The 19,356-nt window shown below is 37.5% G+C and overlaps 1 protein-coding gene across 10 annotated transcripts in view; it reads left to right on the top strand.

The window, feature by feature from the left end:
- LOC146439993 (uncharacterized) overlaps window positions 1-18,772 on the top strand; it is a 197,050-nt gene extending 178,278 nt beyond the window's left edge. For all 10 annotated transcript variants that reach the window (XR_014851002.1, XR_014850999.1, XR_014850996.1 and 7 more), the window contains one exon: window positions 15,971-18,772. Coding sequence is in view for 1 of the 10 variants with exons in the window: in XM_085056296.1 (XP_084912422.1) it covers window positions 15,971-15,978 (8 nt within the window). In the remaining 9 variants the exon portion in view is untranslated. The remainder of the gene's footprint in view (window positions 1-15,970) is intronic.
- Window positions 18,773-19,356: the final 584 nt, after the last annotated feature.

Genomic DNA, 19,356 nt, shown 5'->3' with positions numbered 1-19,356 from the left:
GGTGGAAATCTCTCCTTCTACCCCACATATTGGATAGGAATCAGAGAGATACCCAGTAGAGGCTAGGAGTTTTTGCTTCCAAGCCTCATCCAAGATCTACAATTATTGGATTTCCATCCAGCATTTCCTCACAGGGTCATAGATAACAGCACCTACATGTACTCACTTTCAGGATAGGACTTCTGAGAGGTTTGTCTTCAGGTTTTATTCAGATCTCTTTCTTTATCTGGAGTTTATTGAGAAAACTCTTGTGAAAGTATTGAAACTTCCGACACACTCCTGAGCTAAAGAGAAGGGTCCTGTTGATAACAGCATGACCAGCATTTCTGCAAAAGCCTTTTTCTTTTAAAGCAAAATACGAATTTGTGATGAAAGCTTTGTGGTCATCATAAGTAAATGAACAACATTCTACAAGGAAAGCTGTTCACATGAAGAATTTGAGAAGAAGGAAGTATGGAAAGAAAAGCACCTACTCTCTGTGCCTCACTCAGATTTGCTTTGTCCATCTGGTGAACAATACTAGCCATTATTTTGTTTGCCTCTTTCTATGCATTGTAATTTGGCAATCAAAGTAAAAATCTCACACATCATAAAGAGTGCATCATTGCAGTGGAGAAACAAAAAGGGTAATTGTGGGGGGTGCAATTGCATTGTTCGGAGTTTTTTATTATAACAAAAACATCACTATGCTTGGAGAACCCCAGCAATAATTCCTCTTGACTGCAATAAGTACCTACTTTTGAGGAAGAGAAAGCTGATGAGCTGCAGGCTTCCCTGCTGCTAAATTCATCTAACAACCCACTCCTGATGTTTTCTGGTTTAAAGACCAATAGGAACTTTATAGATTGGTTGGATGCTCTTCTTTTCAGTCTAGCTCAGATCCTAAAACTTTTCTGTTGATCCAAAAAGCTGGATGCAGTTTGGTTTCTAAGCAGCATCAATTGTGAGGATTATTTGGTTACACCATCACAGGGACCATGGGTTTACTTGCAGTTTTACAGAAATTTGTGATTGTGGATCTGCCCAATCACCATGAATGTAAAAGACCTGTGGGGTTTAGACTTTGGCCTTATTCCTACATCTGCATTATGTGGTGAAACTTCAGCTCTGCAAGCATAGAAACCAAAATCCTGAAATAAGCATCTTGAAGTATCTCAGAACTTTAATGTGGGCTCAGACCTAACCTGAATTTTGAGGCTTATGCTTCTTTCTTGGCTGTCATTTCTGATGGTGATCAAAATGAGAAGTAAGAAATTAAAATCTATTTTAAAATTTTCTTTAAAAAGGAAAGATTAGCTCCTTTGACAAATAGGAATATGGTTGGGCAATCTTTTTCTCTGATCTCTGTTATCATCAGCAATGTGTAGGTACTGAATTGAATCTGGATGAATAAGTGCTATGACAAAAGCTATACTTTTATTATATCAGAACATTTCTGGAAAGTACAAGCAGAAACCATGAAAAATGCTGTTTTGATGAGACAGCTAGGCCTCTAACCTCAAAGAGCATATTCCCTGGGTGCTCATTTGGAAAGAAGAAAATGTTTCACATCCACTCAGTCATTGCACAGAAAAAATGGTTCTTGGGAAATATAGCAGTAAAATTCATACAACTTCAATGGAATTATGTGTTGAGGTATTAATTGTATGTGCATATGCACTACAAGATTTTATTTTAGTCAAGCATCAGTTTTACTAGTTGGCTGAAATGCACCTGGAATGGCATCATTCAGGAATCAAGCAAAGCTGCACCAGCTTTTAGAACCTGAGGATCATTTTCCCCTGAACCCTAGAGAACATGTTTCTGTCCTTAGTGTATGCCACGTGTATACATCTTCTGCCAGCTTCTTCTCATGCTGTTCTGCTTTCCCATCATGTTGTGACCCAGAATGGGCAGGAACAGCTCACAAGCCTCTTCTTTGCAAGCACTGGCAGATTGGTGAGGGGAGAGGATGGCCTTGCACTTGATGCACAACTGAGCCTCTGGGATAACTTCTACAACTCATTCAAAAGCTACTTCTGAAGTTTGGCACAGCCATTACATGCCATGAGATGGCCTGTGTTCCCTAAAGTGCATGTCTTTATGGTTTGCTTCACTGCTGAGAAAAACCACTTAAAAGTAATTTTATTTTCACCAGAGTGACCTTAAGGTCTGTAATGTCTGCTCTTAGACACTTTGCATTCGTTTTGGCTAGGAGAGAGTCAATTTTATTCACAGTAGCTAGTATGGGCTATGTTTGAAATTTGTGCTGGAAACAGTGTTGATAACACGGGGATTATTTTCATTATTTTCATATTTATTGCTGAGTAGGGCCTGCACAGAGTCAAGGCCTTTCCTGCTTCTCACCCCAATCCAACAGTGGGTAGACTGGGGATCCCAAAGAGGTGGGAGGGGACAGAGCTGACCCCCATTGACCAGAGACATTCCATTCCATAAGGCATCATGCTCAGTATATAAAGGTGAGGGAAGGAGAAGGAAGGGCGTGGACATTGAGAGTGATGGTGTTTGTGTTCCCAAGTCACCGTTGAGTGCAACAGAGCCCTGATTTCCTGGGAACGGTTGAGCACCTGCCTGCCCATGGGAAGCGGTGAATGAATTCCTTATTTTCTCTGCTTGTGTGCATGATGTTTTCTTTGCCCATTAAACTGTTTTAGCTCAAAACAAGGGTTTCGTTACTTTTATTCCCCTGATTCTCTCCCCCTCCCTCCCTGCTGCAGCAGGAGTGAGTGAGTGACTGCGTGGGACTTAGTTGACAGCTGCGGTTAAACCACAACACACCTTTTCCAGAGCAGGATTTTCCACTTACAGAGAACTGTGTTTCCATTCTGTCTCTGTGTCAGTATTCTGCACTTAAAGGCATTGGTTTCTGCTCTTCCACTGGCTCAGCAATCTTGAGCCCATAGTGAATGTGAAAAACATTACAGAAAGGAACAGAGCTTTACTTCCCATCATGAGTAAAGATTTGTTCTGCAGCAAGGGTAACTTGCACGAAGAGAAACTCAGATATAAATAAACAGGGATATAAAAACATTGCCTATACAACATTGACAATAACTGAAAAATAGTGTAAGAGATGTGATGAGTTAAATATATGTTGTATATTTATAATACTAGGACTCATTTCTCTGTGTCTGTTTCTGTCTGTCTTACTGTGCACATCCTGTCTCCCTGAAACTGGAAATGAATGCATTGGATGGGCTTTGAATGCATTTAATATCTTTGACATTCATTTTCGTCATTCCTGTGTTTAGCAATCCAAACCAACTTTCTGCTAAGTTCATGTTAGAAGGAGACAATGGACTTTTATACATTAGACAATCTAATTTGTGTGCGAGACCAGTACTGCTTACTTTATGTTTGTTGTGGCAGTACTGCTAGATATGCACTGGTTAGTGGCCTTGTCAGCATTTCCATTACAAATTTCAGTATTTTAGGGCTTAAAAAACAACTGTTGCTTTTCGTCAGTGGTGCTGCTTGATACATGCTTAGTCAGCAAGAAAATGAATTTACAAATTTTCTGTTTAAGTTGTTTTAGGCTTTTGGCTCTTTTATTGCAGATGCCTCAAAAATACAAAACAATGTAGGAAAATGGGAAACAAATGAAGGAGATTTTTTGCAAAGCTTGGTCCTGAAAGTGGTTTAATTCAGCCTGCCGGTTCATGTGCGGTTGATGTATTTTATTCTATTAACAAAGGCAGTTACTTTAGGACAAAAATAGATACTCTAGAGTGGAGAGTTTGGGTGTCTCAGCAATGACAATGTCACAACTATACCCCAATTGATAAGATGTCCGTGCACACCCAATGAGGAGCAGACCAGGACCTGTTCAGATGCCAAATCTGTCCAGCTTTCTTAATTTCATACATGTGAAAGTTGGCCTTAATACCCAGCTTAGTGAAGGACATGCCTGAGCATCTGCTTCCTCTATCAAATCTCCAACACTAGTTTTTTTCCCCTGAATTTACTTTAACCTTCAGAGATGGTGACAGACTCCCATACCTAACCCAACAGGTAGAACAGGTTCACCTTTATTTTACCCTCAGCACTAACTCCTCTTTCTCACGATAGTCTCATGGAATAATGTTGCCATTATTTCTGCTGAAGGTACATTACAAGCTGTTGCCTTGCTGCTGGCATGTTATATGGACTTCAGGATGGCAAAGGTTGTCATGTGAGGCAGCTGGCCAAGTCAGTGCTCCAGGCAAGAAGCCAAGGCTGTCTTCTTTCTAGTGTTGCCACTTTCTTTCCTCCCCTGTACAAGAACCCTCTCTTCCTCTCAAACTGATACAGAAAGACTATTAGAGAATTAATCATATCTCAGGTGTCTTGGGGAATATTCTTGATTTTCCAGTCACTAATGTGTGAAAATCTTACACTGGAATAATGCCATATGTCAACCTGTGGCAATATCAGGGAAATATTGACAGCATTTCATTAATGAAATGTTGAGCTTGAATGAGCTGTAGGCTGAAAATTGAGGCTACATAAATTTAAAATAGTCTCTTAGCTATCATTTGGTCTAGGGTTCCTGAATGAACAAAAATGTTGTCTCTGTGGTCACCAGAAAAAAAATATTATTGCTTTATGATAAGAAAATCTTGCCCAAAGACTAAAACTGAAAAACCTCTCATATTGCTATGATAGAAGGACTTTTAAATTTTATAGTGGCATTCTTTTTCTTTTGTAGTCCTGTGATAGTGTTCCCAATAGGATCTCCCTAAATAAATGGACTGTGTGGATGCATGCCACTGAATTTAAGCTCTTCATTGTGAATTTCTCCATTATGTCATGTGTGTCTTTACACTAAATCCATGGCAAAGTAACCATCATAATCTAAAAATTATTATTACAAAAGTATTGTTTTTCAAAGATTGTTACTGACAAATTTTACCTGTGTGTCTTCAAAATGTGAGAAAAAGTAGCCAAGAAAAGCCAGCATAAGAAGTGCAAATTAAGCAACACAGTAGAAATATTAATTAAAAGAGGTTAATTGGGTTGGGGCGGGGTGGTGGGAAATGCTCTAATCCTCTGCATTACCATGTAATGTTTTAGTGCTTGATCATTCTTGAGGCCAGGAAAAGAAGGCATTGGAAATTACAACATGGAAGAGGAAAGAAATGTAATCAACATTTTCATTTCTTATTATTTTGCACATTCCAGTGGGAGGGACAGTGCTTGGGTAGCCTGCTTTAAAAAGAGGAGAGTGTACATAGCATGAGGATCTCTCCAGAGAATGCCAGTCCTGTCTTGTGCAGTAAATTCCTTTGGCCAACCCCACAGGGTCACTGGAATTGTAAAATAATTAGAATAACCCTCAACAGATAAATAAGTTTAGAGATGTTCTTGCTTATTTTTGACCTTTTTTTTTTAAATTAATGTCCCTTATTTGCAACTCTTAAGTGTTTTTACTCTCTCTTTCATAAAACAAAGTAAATTCAATTTTTATACTCCCATTCTTTTTATTAGTGACTTGATAAACATGAAGTTTTCTCTTCCCTAAGGAGCACAAAAACAGTACTAGAATGTGTATGATTATTTGTAAACTCCTGTCTCCCACACAATTTGTGAGTTTGCAATAACCTCCTGTATTTTTTTTCCACTAAACTACAAAATCATGGATGTTGAAAGAAAACAATTAGTGCAAGGGTTTTAAAAAAACTGCCTCTCTGCAAATAATAGCTAACAACATGTAGACAGTATGAAACACATGATCTTAATAATCTGTCTCTGAGATTCCAATCTGGCTTAAGACATGTTTAATTCACAATTGTGTGAAAAAAAATCTATGTAAAATTTGCAGAAACATAATGATTTGCAGGCAGTTAAAAGAAGTAATTTACCTTCTTAGAAGTCAATCCCTTTTCTGTCAAAAGTATTTTAGCATTTTCATTTAAATCATTGTTTATGGACCCATAATGCCAACTTTTTAAATGTAAAAAGTGTTAATATTCTTAATTTCCTTACTTGCAAATTTCTGTTTGAATTTTTAAAATAAAAAGGCCAGATTGGATGGGGCTCTGAACAACCTGGTCTCATTGAAGATGTCCCTGCCCACAGGAGGAGAGTTGGAAGTTGATGAACTTCAAGGTACCTTTGCAACCCAAACCATTCTATAGTTCCAGGGTTCCATGAAAGTTTCTCTGCCAGCTATTAGTATTGCTGACACATGGCTTTGTTTTAGTTTTTAAAAGTCCCTGGATGACAGCTGGGATGTTCACAGTCTGGACAGGGCATTTGCAATCATGGCTGGAAAGCCAGCAGGGAGAGATTTTATGCCCTATTTTTCTGGGCAACCAGTTGTGAGTTTTTTTGTTGTTGTTGTTTGGCGTTTTTTTGGGTTTTTTTTTTTGGTGGGGGAGGGTTGGTTTATTTGTTTTTGGTAGAAATGGGGCTGTGAAATAATGCTTCCCTGCAGAGATAATTGTTGTGGGTGAATAAAATGTTGGTACTCAATTACCCAATACTTAGAAAAGCAATGTCCCAAACTAAACAGAGAGATTAAGAACAACAATCTAACAGGAACCTGACTCACAGCCACTCTGTAGAGCTGCCCTACTATGTCTCAGGAGATATATATATATATGGCATTAAGCAGAGTGTGACAACTTGGATTTTGTTTTCCCTTTCCTCTGTCAAATTTGTTAGGTTTCTCTTAACCCTCCAATGATGCTAACTAGTGTTTTGTCAGCTACAGTTTTAGGAGAATGTCAGCACATTCTCAAGGATTTTGGTTGCCATGGCTAAGTGTATTTCTTGGATTTTTCTGGGACATTTTATATTAATAAACAGGGTATTTTGTTTACTTTTTTATGCATATATAATTTTGCAGCCTATTCATTCTTTTGAATTCTGATAGAACGAGTATTGCAGAGTGTGGGGCCTCTTTAAGGACTGTCAAACTTCTGCCAAACTTTAAAGGTCAAAATGAACTGTGACACCTACAGTTCAAATGTAATTAGTTGGAGATTTACTGGGATTTTATGCCAATCTCCCAGTAGCTTAGAAGTGACATGATATCTAACCTTATGGGATCCCAGGAGAAGTACAGGTGGATGTGAGGATAAACAGTAAAATATACTAGCTATCGTGCTGCACCTTTTAGCAAGTCATCAGTCTCCCACACTGTGCAAGGAACAAGAGTGCATTCAGTATTTTATTTTAAACAAATAACCTGTCAGTCTCTGACATGGCCATCTAGTACAAAGTTGATGTATTTATTTAAAGCTTAGCTCATTCTGTATGTTCTTGGATCATTAAACTGAAGGACTTGTACAGTCGTGATTTTTAATGAAGCATGTTTGAATAATTATGCTAATTGACAAAGCACTAGAATCAAATCAAGTGATCAAAGTTTTCATGATTACTATCGTGTTTTTGTAACTTCCCCCATCACTGATTTCTGGATAGGCTCTAACCCTGGCTGCCTTTTTTTTTTTTTTGTCATTTATTTAGAATTTGCCACTAATCAATGTAGAAAGTTAAAAAAAATTATACTAGAAAAGAAACACTTTTTGTGTCATGTCTCTATAGTGGACTTTGTATGAGTTTGAAAGTAATATAGCTCCAACAGACACCAGCCTAAATACAGTCTACAATCAATACTGTATTCTGCCTTGACAGAAAGCTGAATTTTTATCTGTTAAACGCGTGAGCTTGGGGCAGCTCTGTGTCTGAAGTGGTTTAAATCTGAAATGTGATGTGCTGCAAAGAAAGTTGATTGACATCTTTGTTTATTGAAAAGTATTACATGAACAACAAAACATGGCCAGATACAGAACACTCCATTGCAAAGTGCAGCTGTGTTATTTTTCAATCCTATGTGTTCTGCCCCTTTGATGCCTGTCTCATATAATAAAACTGCAAGGATCTTCTTTGATTCAGTAGTAAAAAATTTGGACAAGGGCGAGATATAGAGATATATATTGGTTGCAGGCGTTTGGTGAATATCTTTCAAAAAAAATAGGGTTTTAATTTTAATATTTCTGAAATTGAAAATAAATTAGTATACTTTTAATAAGCAAGTTGTCTGAATCTGCTTGAAATATTTTTAAGTATGCATTGTAAGGGGGAGAAAAGAACAATGATGACTAATCTTAAAGCATTAAATATGCAGAATACAGAATTAAGTTACATTTAAATTTCATGTTAGAATAATTATGCTGTTCATTGACATTTTCCCATGTTTTATTAAATCTTTATTATGTCGAGGTAAATAGAGGTTAATTCTGCTGTTATCTCTTCCAGTAAAGTATTATCTTTAATCTTGCATTAATAAAACAGTAGTAAGTTGCACAATGTGGGTAATCACCATAGACTAATTTAGACCATTCTAAAATCTCGCCTTTAGAGTACAGTGTACTTTAAAATAGATGTCACCAGAAAACATGGAGCATAATGTAACTTACAGAAAAAATATGTTTTTCTCTTTAGGAAGTTTATAGCTACATTTCCTTAATACATTGACTTATTGGCAATACATACTACAAACTTCCAGCTCTGCTCTTCCTTCCTTGCTTCCTATCCCTTAGCAAAACCAGATTTCACAACTCAGAGTCTGTGCATGCACATTTTCTTCCTCTTTCTCGGGGGTGTGGGGTTTATTTAACTTAAAGGGATGATATGCCTCATATTGCACTTTAGACTGCATGCTGTGGTGGTTTTGTTGTTTATTTTTACTACTATCATTTGGTTTGTTTTTAGTAGCTTTTATTTTTGTTTTCATCAAGCTGCAAAATTCCCCATTGAGTTTCATCAGGTTTGCAGAGCAAACCAATCCTCACATTCTTCCTGTGCACCACATTATCATTTTGCCAGCTTCTGTGTAAAGCCTTCCTCAGACCCACAAGTCAGTTGATGGTCAGTTACATTTTCTCATGAACTCTGTTTCATTATCTGGAGTGTCCATAAAGTTATTATTTTAAAAGCATGAATGTCAATAGATCTGTAAAAGGCATTTACCAAGCAGCTCCAGTGCTGATAGGAAAGAAAGAACTCATTTTGAAAGTGCTCTTGAGATCCATGCAGAAAGTGGCATAATTCTGTAGTTGCATGCTAGTGCAGCAATACGATCAGAGCACGAGAAGATATTTGCTGCTGCATCCAGGACTAGTTTTGCAGACTTCCTTCCAGTGTGTCTTTGCAAGATAAAACCCAATTGAGAAGCATTGGGGTAGCTAACCAAAATTACTCAACTAAGCATTCAGAGATCTCCAGAGAATCACATTTTTAAAAAAAAAGTAGGTTTTTTTGCAAAGTCGTATTACAGTGAATTTTTTTCAGCCCTACCTGACTACTATGAATTGTTATAGGGTGGTATCATGCTCTCTTATTTAGATGTTTCGTGTGGAAATTCTTTGAAATAAAAATAGAAGTATGCTAGACTTGTTAGGATCTAGGCTTTTTCTCAGGCTTGACATTTGGACATTGCATGTTGAGCCTTCAGCTTAAAATCATACCTCATTTTTCTGAAATTTATCCTTCTAATGCATGAACTCCCACCATTATATTCAGCTGCATTATAGCATTTAAAGACAAAAGGAAGGCAAGTGAACACAGAGCTTTTTGAAAGAAGCTGGTTGGAGTTTACTGATTTGCCCTGGCATCTCTTTGGCATACAGGAACTACTTACACCTGAAATTCAAAGGCAAGCCTCTGAGATGAGAGTTGACTGAAAGGGAAACAAATATTTGCTTAAATCTCCAAGAGATGGTTTACATCGTCCCACCTTTTCTTTTTCCCTAACTGTGGGATGACCCAAAGCAAGATTTTTCTTGTAGGACATGTTTTGGGCAAGGAGCTGTTTCCCTCAGTGTTTTACAAGCTCTGGTGCCAGTGAGGTGGTATACAGAGTCTCAGTAAGTATTGAAAGCCCTCTTTAAAGTGGAAATATTCAAAGCGTGCGGGAGTCTCTAAGCGTCTGTTCCAGGGACACATTAATGCATTTGAAAGGATATTAAAGCTTAGCACAGAGGAAAAAAAGTCCTAGTGGCAAGATGTAAAACTGCTTAACAGAATTACATCCAGAACTTTGTGTTTTTGATCTGAAAAAAAATAAATCATCTTACAGTTGCTCACATTAAAGCTGCGTGTCGGTTTGGGAGCTTTTAGGATCTTGGACAGGTTTCCTTTCTTTGGTTCACGTAAGCTCTCTGTGTGTTTGTGCAACTGCTGAACCTCAGAGCATGATTTCTGGTGACCCCGTGCACTGTTTGAGGATTTGCCTAATGTGCAAATTTAAGACAATCATTATGTATAGTAAAAAATTATTATCCACCTTTACCCTAGTACTTGGTTGCTAATAGCGGTCATGGCTTGATTAAGAATCCTTCTCAGTTTAATGCTTCCAATTAACTTGCATGGTTTTGTGGCTGACTTGATGGCCCAGATAAAGCCTGGGCTCTTCTGAGAGAGATTCCAAGCTTCATTTCTGGACTAAGGGATAAGGAAAGCCTTGAGCCATGGCTCAGCTCTAACTACTGGTGGATTAGGAATGTCATTCAGACTTGAGTAACTCTAGACTCTTTATAGGAGTCAGATTAACATAGAGAAAAGTGGAGCACTGAGAGAGAGTGAAGATATCTTGCAACAAATGCCATAGCTTGAGAGTTGCTGTGGGTCCAAGTGGTAGGTCTGAAGAGAGATGAAGGGCTGGTGAGCCCTGGAGGATGGAAGGCAGAGACCATGAGTAGCATGTCCCTCTGCTGTCCACTGGACTGTTGGTGACAGAGGCAGGCAAATCTTAGACACGATATGGAAACCTGTCCTCTAAATTAAAGCTGACTTTGGTGGAAAAATTAAAAAAAAAACAAACAAAAAAACCCCAAAAAACCCCAGAACCTTAGACAAAGAATAAGCAAAGCAAAATTCTGTCCTTGGCCTTGTGTTGTCTTGGGCCTGATGATTTAGAGATAACTGTGAAGTCACTGACTAGGGGACAGATGTACTAAAAAAACCTAAGGGTGGTTTTTCCTTAAGCCAAGGAAACACAGATAGCTTGAAACGGCAATCTCTTGTGCTACATGAAATAAATATTACAAATGGAAAGGAAAGAGCAAACTGATTACCCTAATATTAAGAGCATCAAGAGGAATTTATAAATATCTTTGCATGTTCAGCACCCAGTCCTGCACAGGGCATGTTAATACTTATCACAGAATTTGAAATTCATTTAATCAGAATGGAGCCTTTGAGATGTTTCACACCTGCAAATGCATCAAGTGGCTAAACTTTACAGTCATTCTCCATGATATGACCTACATATCTCATTACAGCATAGTGATCACTACGGGTGCTTCCTACAAGAACATTTGCATGAATAAAAACATGATTACTCTCATATATAGTGAATGTTAAAAAGTATGCTACATATAGATTTAATACCTAACATGGGTTGTCATTTACATTTATTCTTAATTCAGGTTAATATTTAATATCAATGATTAAAGGACAGTTCAACATTTCCATTCTTAAAAATCCCCTTTTTTTTAAAGGATGAGCTGGTGGTATTTTATGTATAAGCAGAATGCCTTCACTAAATAGGAAAAAAAATCTGTAGATAGATGAAAACCAGTTTTAAAACCTCTCTTATTTTTTAGACAATGAAAAACCTGTATCTACCTAAGTGCTTTGGAGTGTTAGCCATTTCTGAATGCTTAATGGTGACTGCTTTAATGATGATTGCTCAGTACCCACACAAATGTTTAGGCACCAAGTAATATCTTGTTTGTGTGAATATAATCTGAAGGCTGCCACAACATCTAATAAAACTGTTTCCACTGAGAGAGGCATAAAGGCAAGAATAAAGGCCTGTTAAAGCACATAGCATCCAAAAAGAAATTCACCACCACCAGTAATGAACAAACACATCTTTTATTCAACTTCTGATAAATTTGTTGTGCTGTTTATAAAATTGTGATTCAATGCCTCTCACATATATTGTAGTATATAGGTACATTTCAAGATGAAAGATGAAATGTACTATAACTGGCCTTACTGCTGCTATATCTTCCTTAAAAATATTCCAAAAAATAACTCAGAAGAGAGTGGAGCAGGACAAAATGTTGAGATCTGTGCATATATGCACATCAGGACTTTAACAGCTTCATATCGTCAATGCTTCCAGTGAAGAAAACTAGTGCTGTCTCCAAGGTCACCAGTGTCACTTTTGGGGCTAATCAGCAAGGTTTTAATGAAAAACCTTTGTCCTCCTGGTGACTCAGGTTCAAGTCAATCCAACCTCTCCATGTAAGCATTATGCCAGTGATGCAAGACTCTACCCAAATAAATAATCTTCAGAAGTCAGACAACAAGGTATAGATGGCAATGGGGAATTTTTTTTCACAGCAAACAATTGTACACACACATCAGCATGTAAGTGCATCTGAATTTAGATATGTGCACATATATCTATATATTAAACAAAATATTCTTACATATGTGTGTATTTAATATGTTTCCACAGTAAATGGAAGCAACAACTATTAGTTATTCAGCAATTGAGATTAATGCAGTGTTCTAATACATTTTGAATACAGAACAAGTATAATAATTAGATAGGTGTGAGGTTCAAGGATCTCCAGAATGTAGCCTAACTGCTTAGTGCAGTATACAGAAATTGGATGTAATTGTACACATATATGCTTATCTATTTTTTTTCTTTCTAGTGAGGCAAAGACACTGCAGTCCCCATAGGAGAATTCTTTTTTCCTAGTATGTTCAACTATTTTTAGTATTCCTCAGTGGTGCACCGAAAAGGAGAATTATTTTATCTCTGTGGGGGCCTGTGAATTTCATGCAATGTGGGCTTCTGTGAGCAGAGTTCAAAATGTATTAGAAAAAACAGGTTAATTTTTACAGTAAGAGGCTGAAATGTTGAACTGCCCTACTGTGGCAGTGTGAAGCATCCCACAGATAGCAGCAGGGGACCGAACTCCTAAGAGCTACACAGAATATAATACTATTTACTGTTTTAATTGTGGGAAAGAACTCTGTTCCTTTGTTGAAATTTGTAGTGCCCCTTAAAGTAGAAATAGGGTAATACTTCAAAATCTGCTTAACATATTTAATATCCTTAATTTGATGTTTTTACTTTCAGATTTGTTTGTATTCAAAATAGCAGTAATTGGCAGCCGAAGTTGAATTATAGCATCTGGGTTCTAGTCTATTCATGACATCAGTATATTTTTACTGCTTGTAAACATGCCCTCAGATCATCACAAAATGTCACAGAATTTGAATAACTAGAAAAAAGCAGAGAGAATTTATACTGCTATTGCTCCAAACACTACATGCAGCATGTGCTGGTGGTGGGGATTGAGTTAGAGACAAACTGGCCCAGAGGAAAGGCAAGAGCAGGACTTCTTGTAGTGCTCTTCCTCCTCTTCCACCTTCAGTCTGCAATTCAGACTAGTGAAAAGGAAAACAAAAAAGACTTTGCAGTTACAACTGGTATGTAGACTGAGAAGGAAAAAGAGGGTTTTAGTCAGAGAAAGGGGGAGACTCCTTTCAGAAAACTGGAAGGATCTCTCTCTGCTGTCTTCAGAGGACTCTGTGGAATACTACAGGTTTACTACATGCTTCTGTCAACTGTTTAGTCCCTCTGACAATGAATGACACTTAGTCCTGTGAGGGTCATACCCTGGGGACTGAAAGATACTATTCTTGCAGTGCAGACTAATAAACTTATTGTTTTGGGGTTGTAGGCATTTTACCCCCAATGTCCTTTTTCAATTTATGAAGAACATTTGCATTGTAAAACTCAAGGCAAATATATACATACATTCAGACCTACACATGTACTAAGCAGAGATCCTGGCTGGAAATTTGCAGGGGAGCCAGGAAAGCCAGCAACCCCATATGTCACAGAGTCCAAACTCCTTGATGGAAAGAGGCAAAGTCCTAGCACTACAGCAGTTCAACGCTTCAGGCCAGAGCAAAGTCCTTGAGACATCAAAATGTGCAATTACAACCTGGTTTCTAGCAGGCAAGCAACCAGTGACAAATATTACACATGTAATTACTACTTTGTATGCTGGCAAAATGCAGAACATATTTATAACTAAATGAGATATTTGATTCTGAAGTGTCTTGAAAAACTGAAATGCTCTTTATCGCTTGGTCAAATATTAGGGGTGGGTTTTTTTCTGAAATTTCATTGGGGTTCATGGATTAGCTATGCTAAGCAGAGATTCATAATCAGAGTATACTTCCACAGTGTTCTCTTGGTTCTGACTTAAAATACTATTTTATATAAATATCTATTTTCAGTCACTTTTAGAAACCTTTATGAAATATCATACTTCTATCTCCAACTGGGCACTTCAAACAAAGAGACGGTATTCATTGCCAGTAATTCCTTAAAAACTGTAGCCTTCTTTAAAATATATTTTGAAAAAAAATGTGTAAAACTATCCATATAAAACCATCACCATTATCCATTTCCCTTTCTTACCTAGGATAAATGTTATCATGCTGAAGGGCATCAGCCCAAATCACCTGGACTTTTGATTGTACTCCCTCTCTAATAATTGGTGGAAAGGGAGCTGGCTAGGAAAGGTAGCCAGTGATTAATTTTATGTGTAGTTTCCTTCATTCAATGAAAATCTGGTTAAATTCTTCCTGAAAGAGTATTTTAAAAAATATTTGTTAAAAAAAAAAAAAGCATCTTTTGGACTTGGAACTCACCATCATTTTCACAAAACCATCAGGACTTTTTAATATATTGAATAGCATGTGGCGACAACATTAACTATGAAATCCCTTTGAGATTTTCTGGGAAAAAAGAGATCTCCAGATTTAAGAAAAACTTAGTGCTTTGCTAGCCCAGCATGAGGAATTCCTGATTCCCCACTTGTCTGCTGTGTTTACATATTATAACTCAAATATGCTTACATAAAAGCTTATTGATTGGAAGAATCACTTGCTTTTTGTGCATTAGTTAATCAGGCTGCTGTTTTGAAATCTGTCCAGGAACCCACAGTGGAACCTTTCCTAATCCATCTGTTTAAGTCTCAAATGGTTTCACTGCTCCACTCACTTACCAGCACTGCTGGAATGTTAGTGCTTTATGATTAAAGGATATTGTTGTTCTTTTCATCCATCATCCTTGATACTGTTTGCTATTAATAATCCAATTCTTTCTTTCTTTCTTTCTTTCTTTCTTTCTTTCTTTCTTTCTTTCTTTCTTTCTTTCTTTCTTTCTTTCTTTCTTTCTTTCTTTCTCTCTCTCTCTCTCTCTCTCTCTCTCTTTCTTTCCCTTCCTTCCTTCCTTCCTTCCTTCCTTCCTTCCTTCCTTCCTTCCTTCCTTCCTTCCTTCCTTCCTTCCTTCCTTCCTTCCTTCTTTCTCTCTTTCTCTCTTTCTCTCTTTCTCTCTTTCTCTCTTTCTCTCTTTCTCTCTTTCTCTCTTTTTTTGGCTGTTTCCCTAAAAAGCTGCTTAGATTTTCTGTTCTTCTCTGTTTTGCTTTATTCAGATTGGTCATTTTCAGCAACAAAGGTAGATGGACATAAAAAAAATCACATCAGTGCTTTCTGGAAAATATGTACTGTCTTGCAGTATTTGAAAAATGAATAGTAGAAAGACAAAAGAAAATTAAGCTTAATGCAAGAGAGGGAAAGGTGGAATTGTAATTTGAGACATCAAACTATACAGAACTCTCTGTGGCTCCAGAAATATATATGAATTATTGTGTCCTACTCATGGTAGCATCTAAAAGCATTTTTTTTCAGCATGTGTTTGTGATTAAATAATATTATGGAGAAAAATCTAAGATTTATTTTCTATTCAGGTGTACTACAGTATGCAAAAAAGAGCCAACTGTACTTCTCTAAAATAGCTGAGCTGTATTTGGATATAACTGTTGATCAGTGAAATTTCAAATAAAATGAGGAACCTTCTTGGTTTTTCTCTCTCTCTCCAAAGGAAAAGAGACTTGAATTAAGAGAACAATAAGGATTTTATTTTTTTCCTTTATAGGTGGATAAGAGTCATGGATGTTAAAGGAGACATTAATCAGGCTGTTGTGAAAGATCTGATACCATCTTTGGTCAAAGGGGACGAGTGTCATTCTGAGAGTTCTCCTCTCTGGGACAGGAAACCGGCGGAGCAAAGCCCTGAGAACATGCCGTGACACTTCATATTCAATCCACAGCCCTATAAAGAGATGAAAAATGAGCCTTGTCCAAAGCTCTTACCTCTGCACCCAGTGGCAAAAATAAAATGTTAGCTTGGGACCAAGTCTCTTTGAAGCTGATTTTTCTATTTTTTTTTTTAAACTCTCCAACAGGCCTCTGGTGGTTACAGGTATTGATCGTCAGAAAGTAATCTGTTCAGGTTTGGGGGCATGCCAGACTGAATCCTGGAGTACATTCCTTCCTCTCCAAGGACACGTTGAGCTTTTATACTGCCCACACTGGCATGCTTGTCAGCTGTCTAGCTTCTTTGTCTTTACTGATTTCCCTGTTTGTGGAAAGCATATAATTAAACCTCCCTTATACAAATATTGTACATTGCTACTCTAGAATTTTCTGCCAGTGCTCAAAGTTTTTTACCCCATTTTTTTAACCCTCATTTTTCTTCTATAATCATTATTTGATTCCCTCTGGCTGCCTGCTACTTATTTGTAGTAGTACCATTCATCCATTGAGACTTTTCCATCTGTCACACAGTTTTGCTTTCTCTCCCCAGAAGCCTTCTCCTACTGTGCCATGCTTGATTTTTTGCGTTTAGTTGCATGTTTGTATGCTCTTTTTAGTATTTTAAAAAATGTTTCAGTATTCAGAATAAATAGAAGAGAAAAAGACCACTCCCAACATAGCACAAGAGCAGCTCAAATCCAACACTGCACACAGAGACAGGATGAGATTCCTGGTGAATTAAGGAATCAACACATATAGCCAGGGAGAACTAGTGGCCAGACCTTGCTCTCTGAGTTGTTTTCATTGCCTTCAAAATCTTTCCCATTCTGTGCTAGATAAATAGGTGATGTCAGGAAATGTTGCATTCCCTTTGCTGTACTGACTCCCTTTGGTGTATTGATTGTAAAGACTATCTGGGGGAAACCAAACATACTGAGGCACAATACTGTGATTACTTAAAGAAAAGAATGTTTTAAAGTCCAATAGTCCCTTACTGAAACAAGATTGTGGTCATATCCTACATTTAAAATTAAATGAGCTTTTTTGGTTTGCAGGGGTTAGACCTTAAAGAAATGTAACACCTCTTAGTGTTTCCCAGGTGAAATGTAGGATGAGCTAAAGCCAGCAGCATAACCCTTCAGAATTATTTTTTTTTTCACTATGTGTCTTCAGCCCCTCTTATGGTCTAAATGGGGAGTGTGTCAGGCAAACCTTAGATTTTGATGTGAGCAAGAATAGGACTTTTTAAAGCAGCTTTACAGATCACTTGCAATTGAATAAAATCTCAAATCTTTAGTCTTGGAGGACACCTCACAAAATTACCTGCTTCCAATAATACATTTTGAATATCTCTTTATTAATTTTCTCTTCTTCTCCTCTTCTCTTTACATCTTCTTATGTTCTTGCTTCAAAAGCTCCTGCAAGTTTATCATGATTATTAGGATTAGTCAAAAGTGTGTGGTTTGTTCTGGAATTTTTTTTCAGTAGAAAAAAAATTTCACTGTTTATGAAATTGCTTCCCTGGCTATATAGAAAGTGCTGATAATCTCCAAGCAAACACAAAAGCTGTGAGTGTGTCCTTATTTGAATGGCAATCCCCAGAAAGTTTCCTTTGCTACCAGCTACTTCATTGCACTGTTATGAGAATGAAGTGGGTGGAAAAAAAAAAATCAGAATCTCCAGTATGCTCTTGTATGGGCAGATGTCTGAAAATGTAGGTATTTTACAAAAATCCTATTTATAAAGTATCGTCCTGTGAACGTAAGGGTCATTCAGACTCAGCTTTTACTTTACCTGAACTTTATGGTGCTTTGCAAAGAAAAATAAATTGTTTCTTTTCTTGAATAAGTTATGAAAATAAAATTTAAGAAAATCCGTGAGAAGGCAAAAGGGGAAGGAATGTGAGAGAGACAAACAGCTCCTTCAGTCCCTCCTCACCACTGAAAATTTTTCTGTGTTTCTTCTCAAGAATAAATGATTAAAAATAATAAAGGTGAAAGTGTTGTTTTGAATGTGTGTGTGTAATCACAAATTTGATGGTCAGACTCCAGGATCAATGTACACCTATATCATTCAAGTTTGTCCTGCCTGCTCTGGAGGATCCTCAGTGGGTGGAATGAAGTAAATTTGGGTGGCAGGATGACGAAAGAAGTAGGGGAGGGACCTTGCAGCTATGAAACCCAAAACCAACCCAGTTGGTGGATGTGGTAAACCAAAAAATGGCCTACATGGTCTTCTGTGTTAGTTTTTGGTAGTCCTGTGAGGAGCAGGGGGTTGGATTCTATGATCCTTATGGGTCCCTTCCAAGTCAAGATATTCTGTTGTGTTCTGTGGACCCATGAGAGGATGCAAACATCAGTGGGAATTTCTACAGGTGCAGGAACACATTCTCATAACCTCATGGAGTCAGGAGCTTGATGTGACAGGCTTGCTATTGGTCCTGCTCTGAAAGTGTTTTACACCTATATGTGTAAACTTAATGAAATGGAGAGGACAAAGGAGTAGAGAGGGATTGTTGCTTAGCCTAGGGAAGCTGCAGCACAGGATGAAGGAATTTCTCTATGCACTGGGCTTCTACAGTCTTGGCAAGAATAGAAAAAATCGAGTGAAAACTGCACACTATATAGCTGATTTCTTTTTTTAATACAAAATTTAACAATTCTAAATCTACACTAATGTTTTAAAGTGACCCAAGTGATGAAAGTAGTCTTCAGGGAGAAGGCTGGACACAAGGACTGTATGTATTATCAAGTGTATGATCAAGTAGGCTGTTTTTCATGTGAGGCAGTTATTTCTAAATTACTATTTTTCAGTAGGATTGTGTGTACAATCCTTTGTGTACAGCGCTACTCTGAAAATCTAGTTTTGTTTTTGTGGCAAATAACTTTTGTCTTTTTCTTTTACAATGAACTGGAGCCCCTCTACCTATTAATTGAAGATTTTCTTCTAAAGCTACTGCTTGTTTTTCTCCTTCCAGCTTCATGCCATCGCTTTAAGATTTCAGAGCCATAGACCAGAGTGCTTGTGTTAAATGAATATATTTGACAGGAGTTAAGTCTTTTGGGCATTGCAATAGGTTTTCCTCATCTTGGCATGTGAAGACTGAGAGTGTTCTTTGACACCAGCAGCAGAGGATGTGAGCACAGCAACTTTCAGGGCATCAGAAGTGTCAGCATAAGGAAAAATCAGCAAAAGTAGACAGTGTTGAGGTAATTTTCCCACACC

Source organism: Lichenostomus cassidix, chromosome 3 (assembly GCF_008360975.1).
Source record: "Lichenostomus cassidix isolate B80296 chromosome 3, HeHo_3.0, whole genome shotgun sequence".
Classification (NCBI taxonomy): Eukaryota; Metazoa; Chordata; class Aves; order Passeriformes; family Meliphagidae; genus Lichenostomus; species Lichenostomus cassidix.
This window is presented reverse-complemented; position numbering and strand designations above follow the sequence as displayed.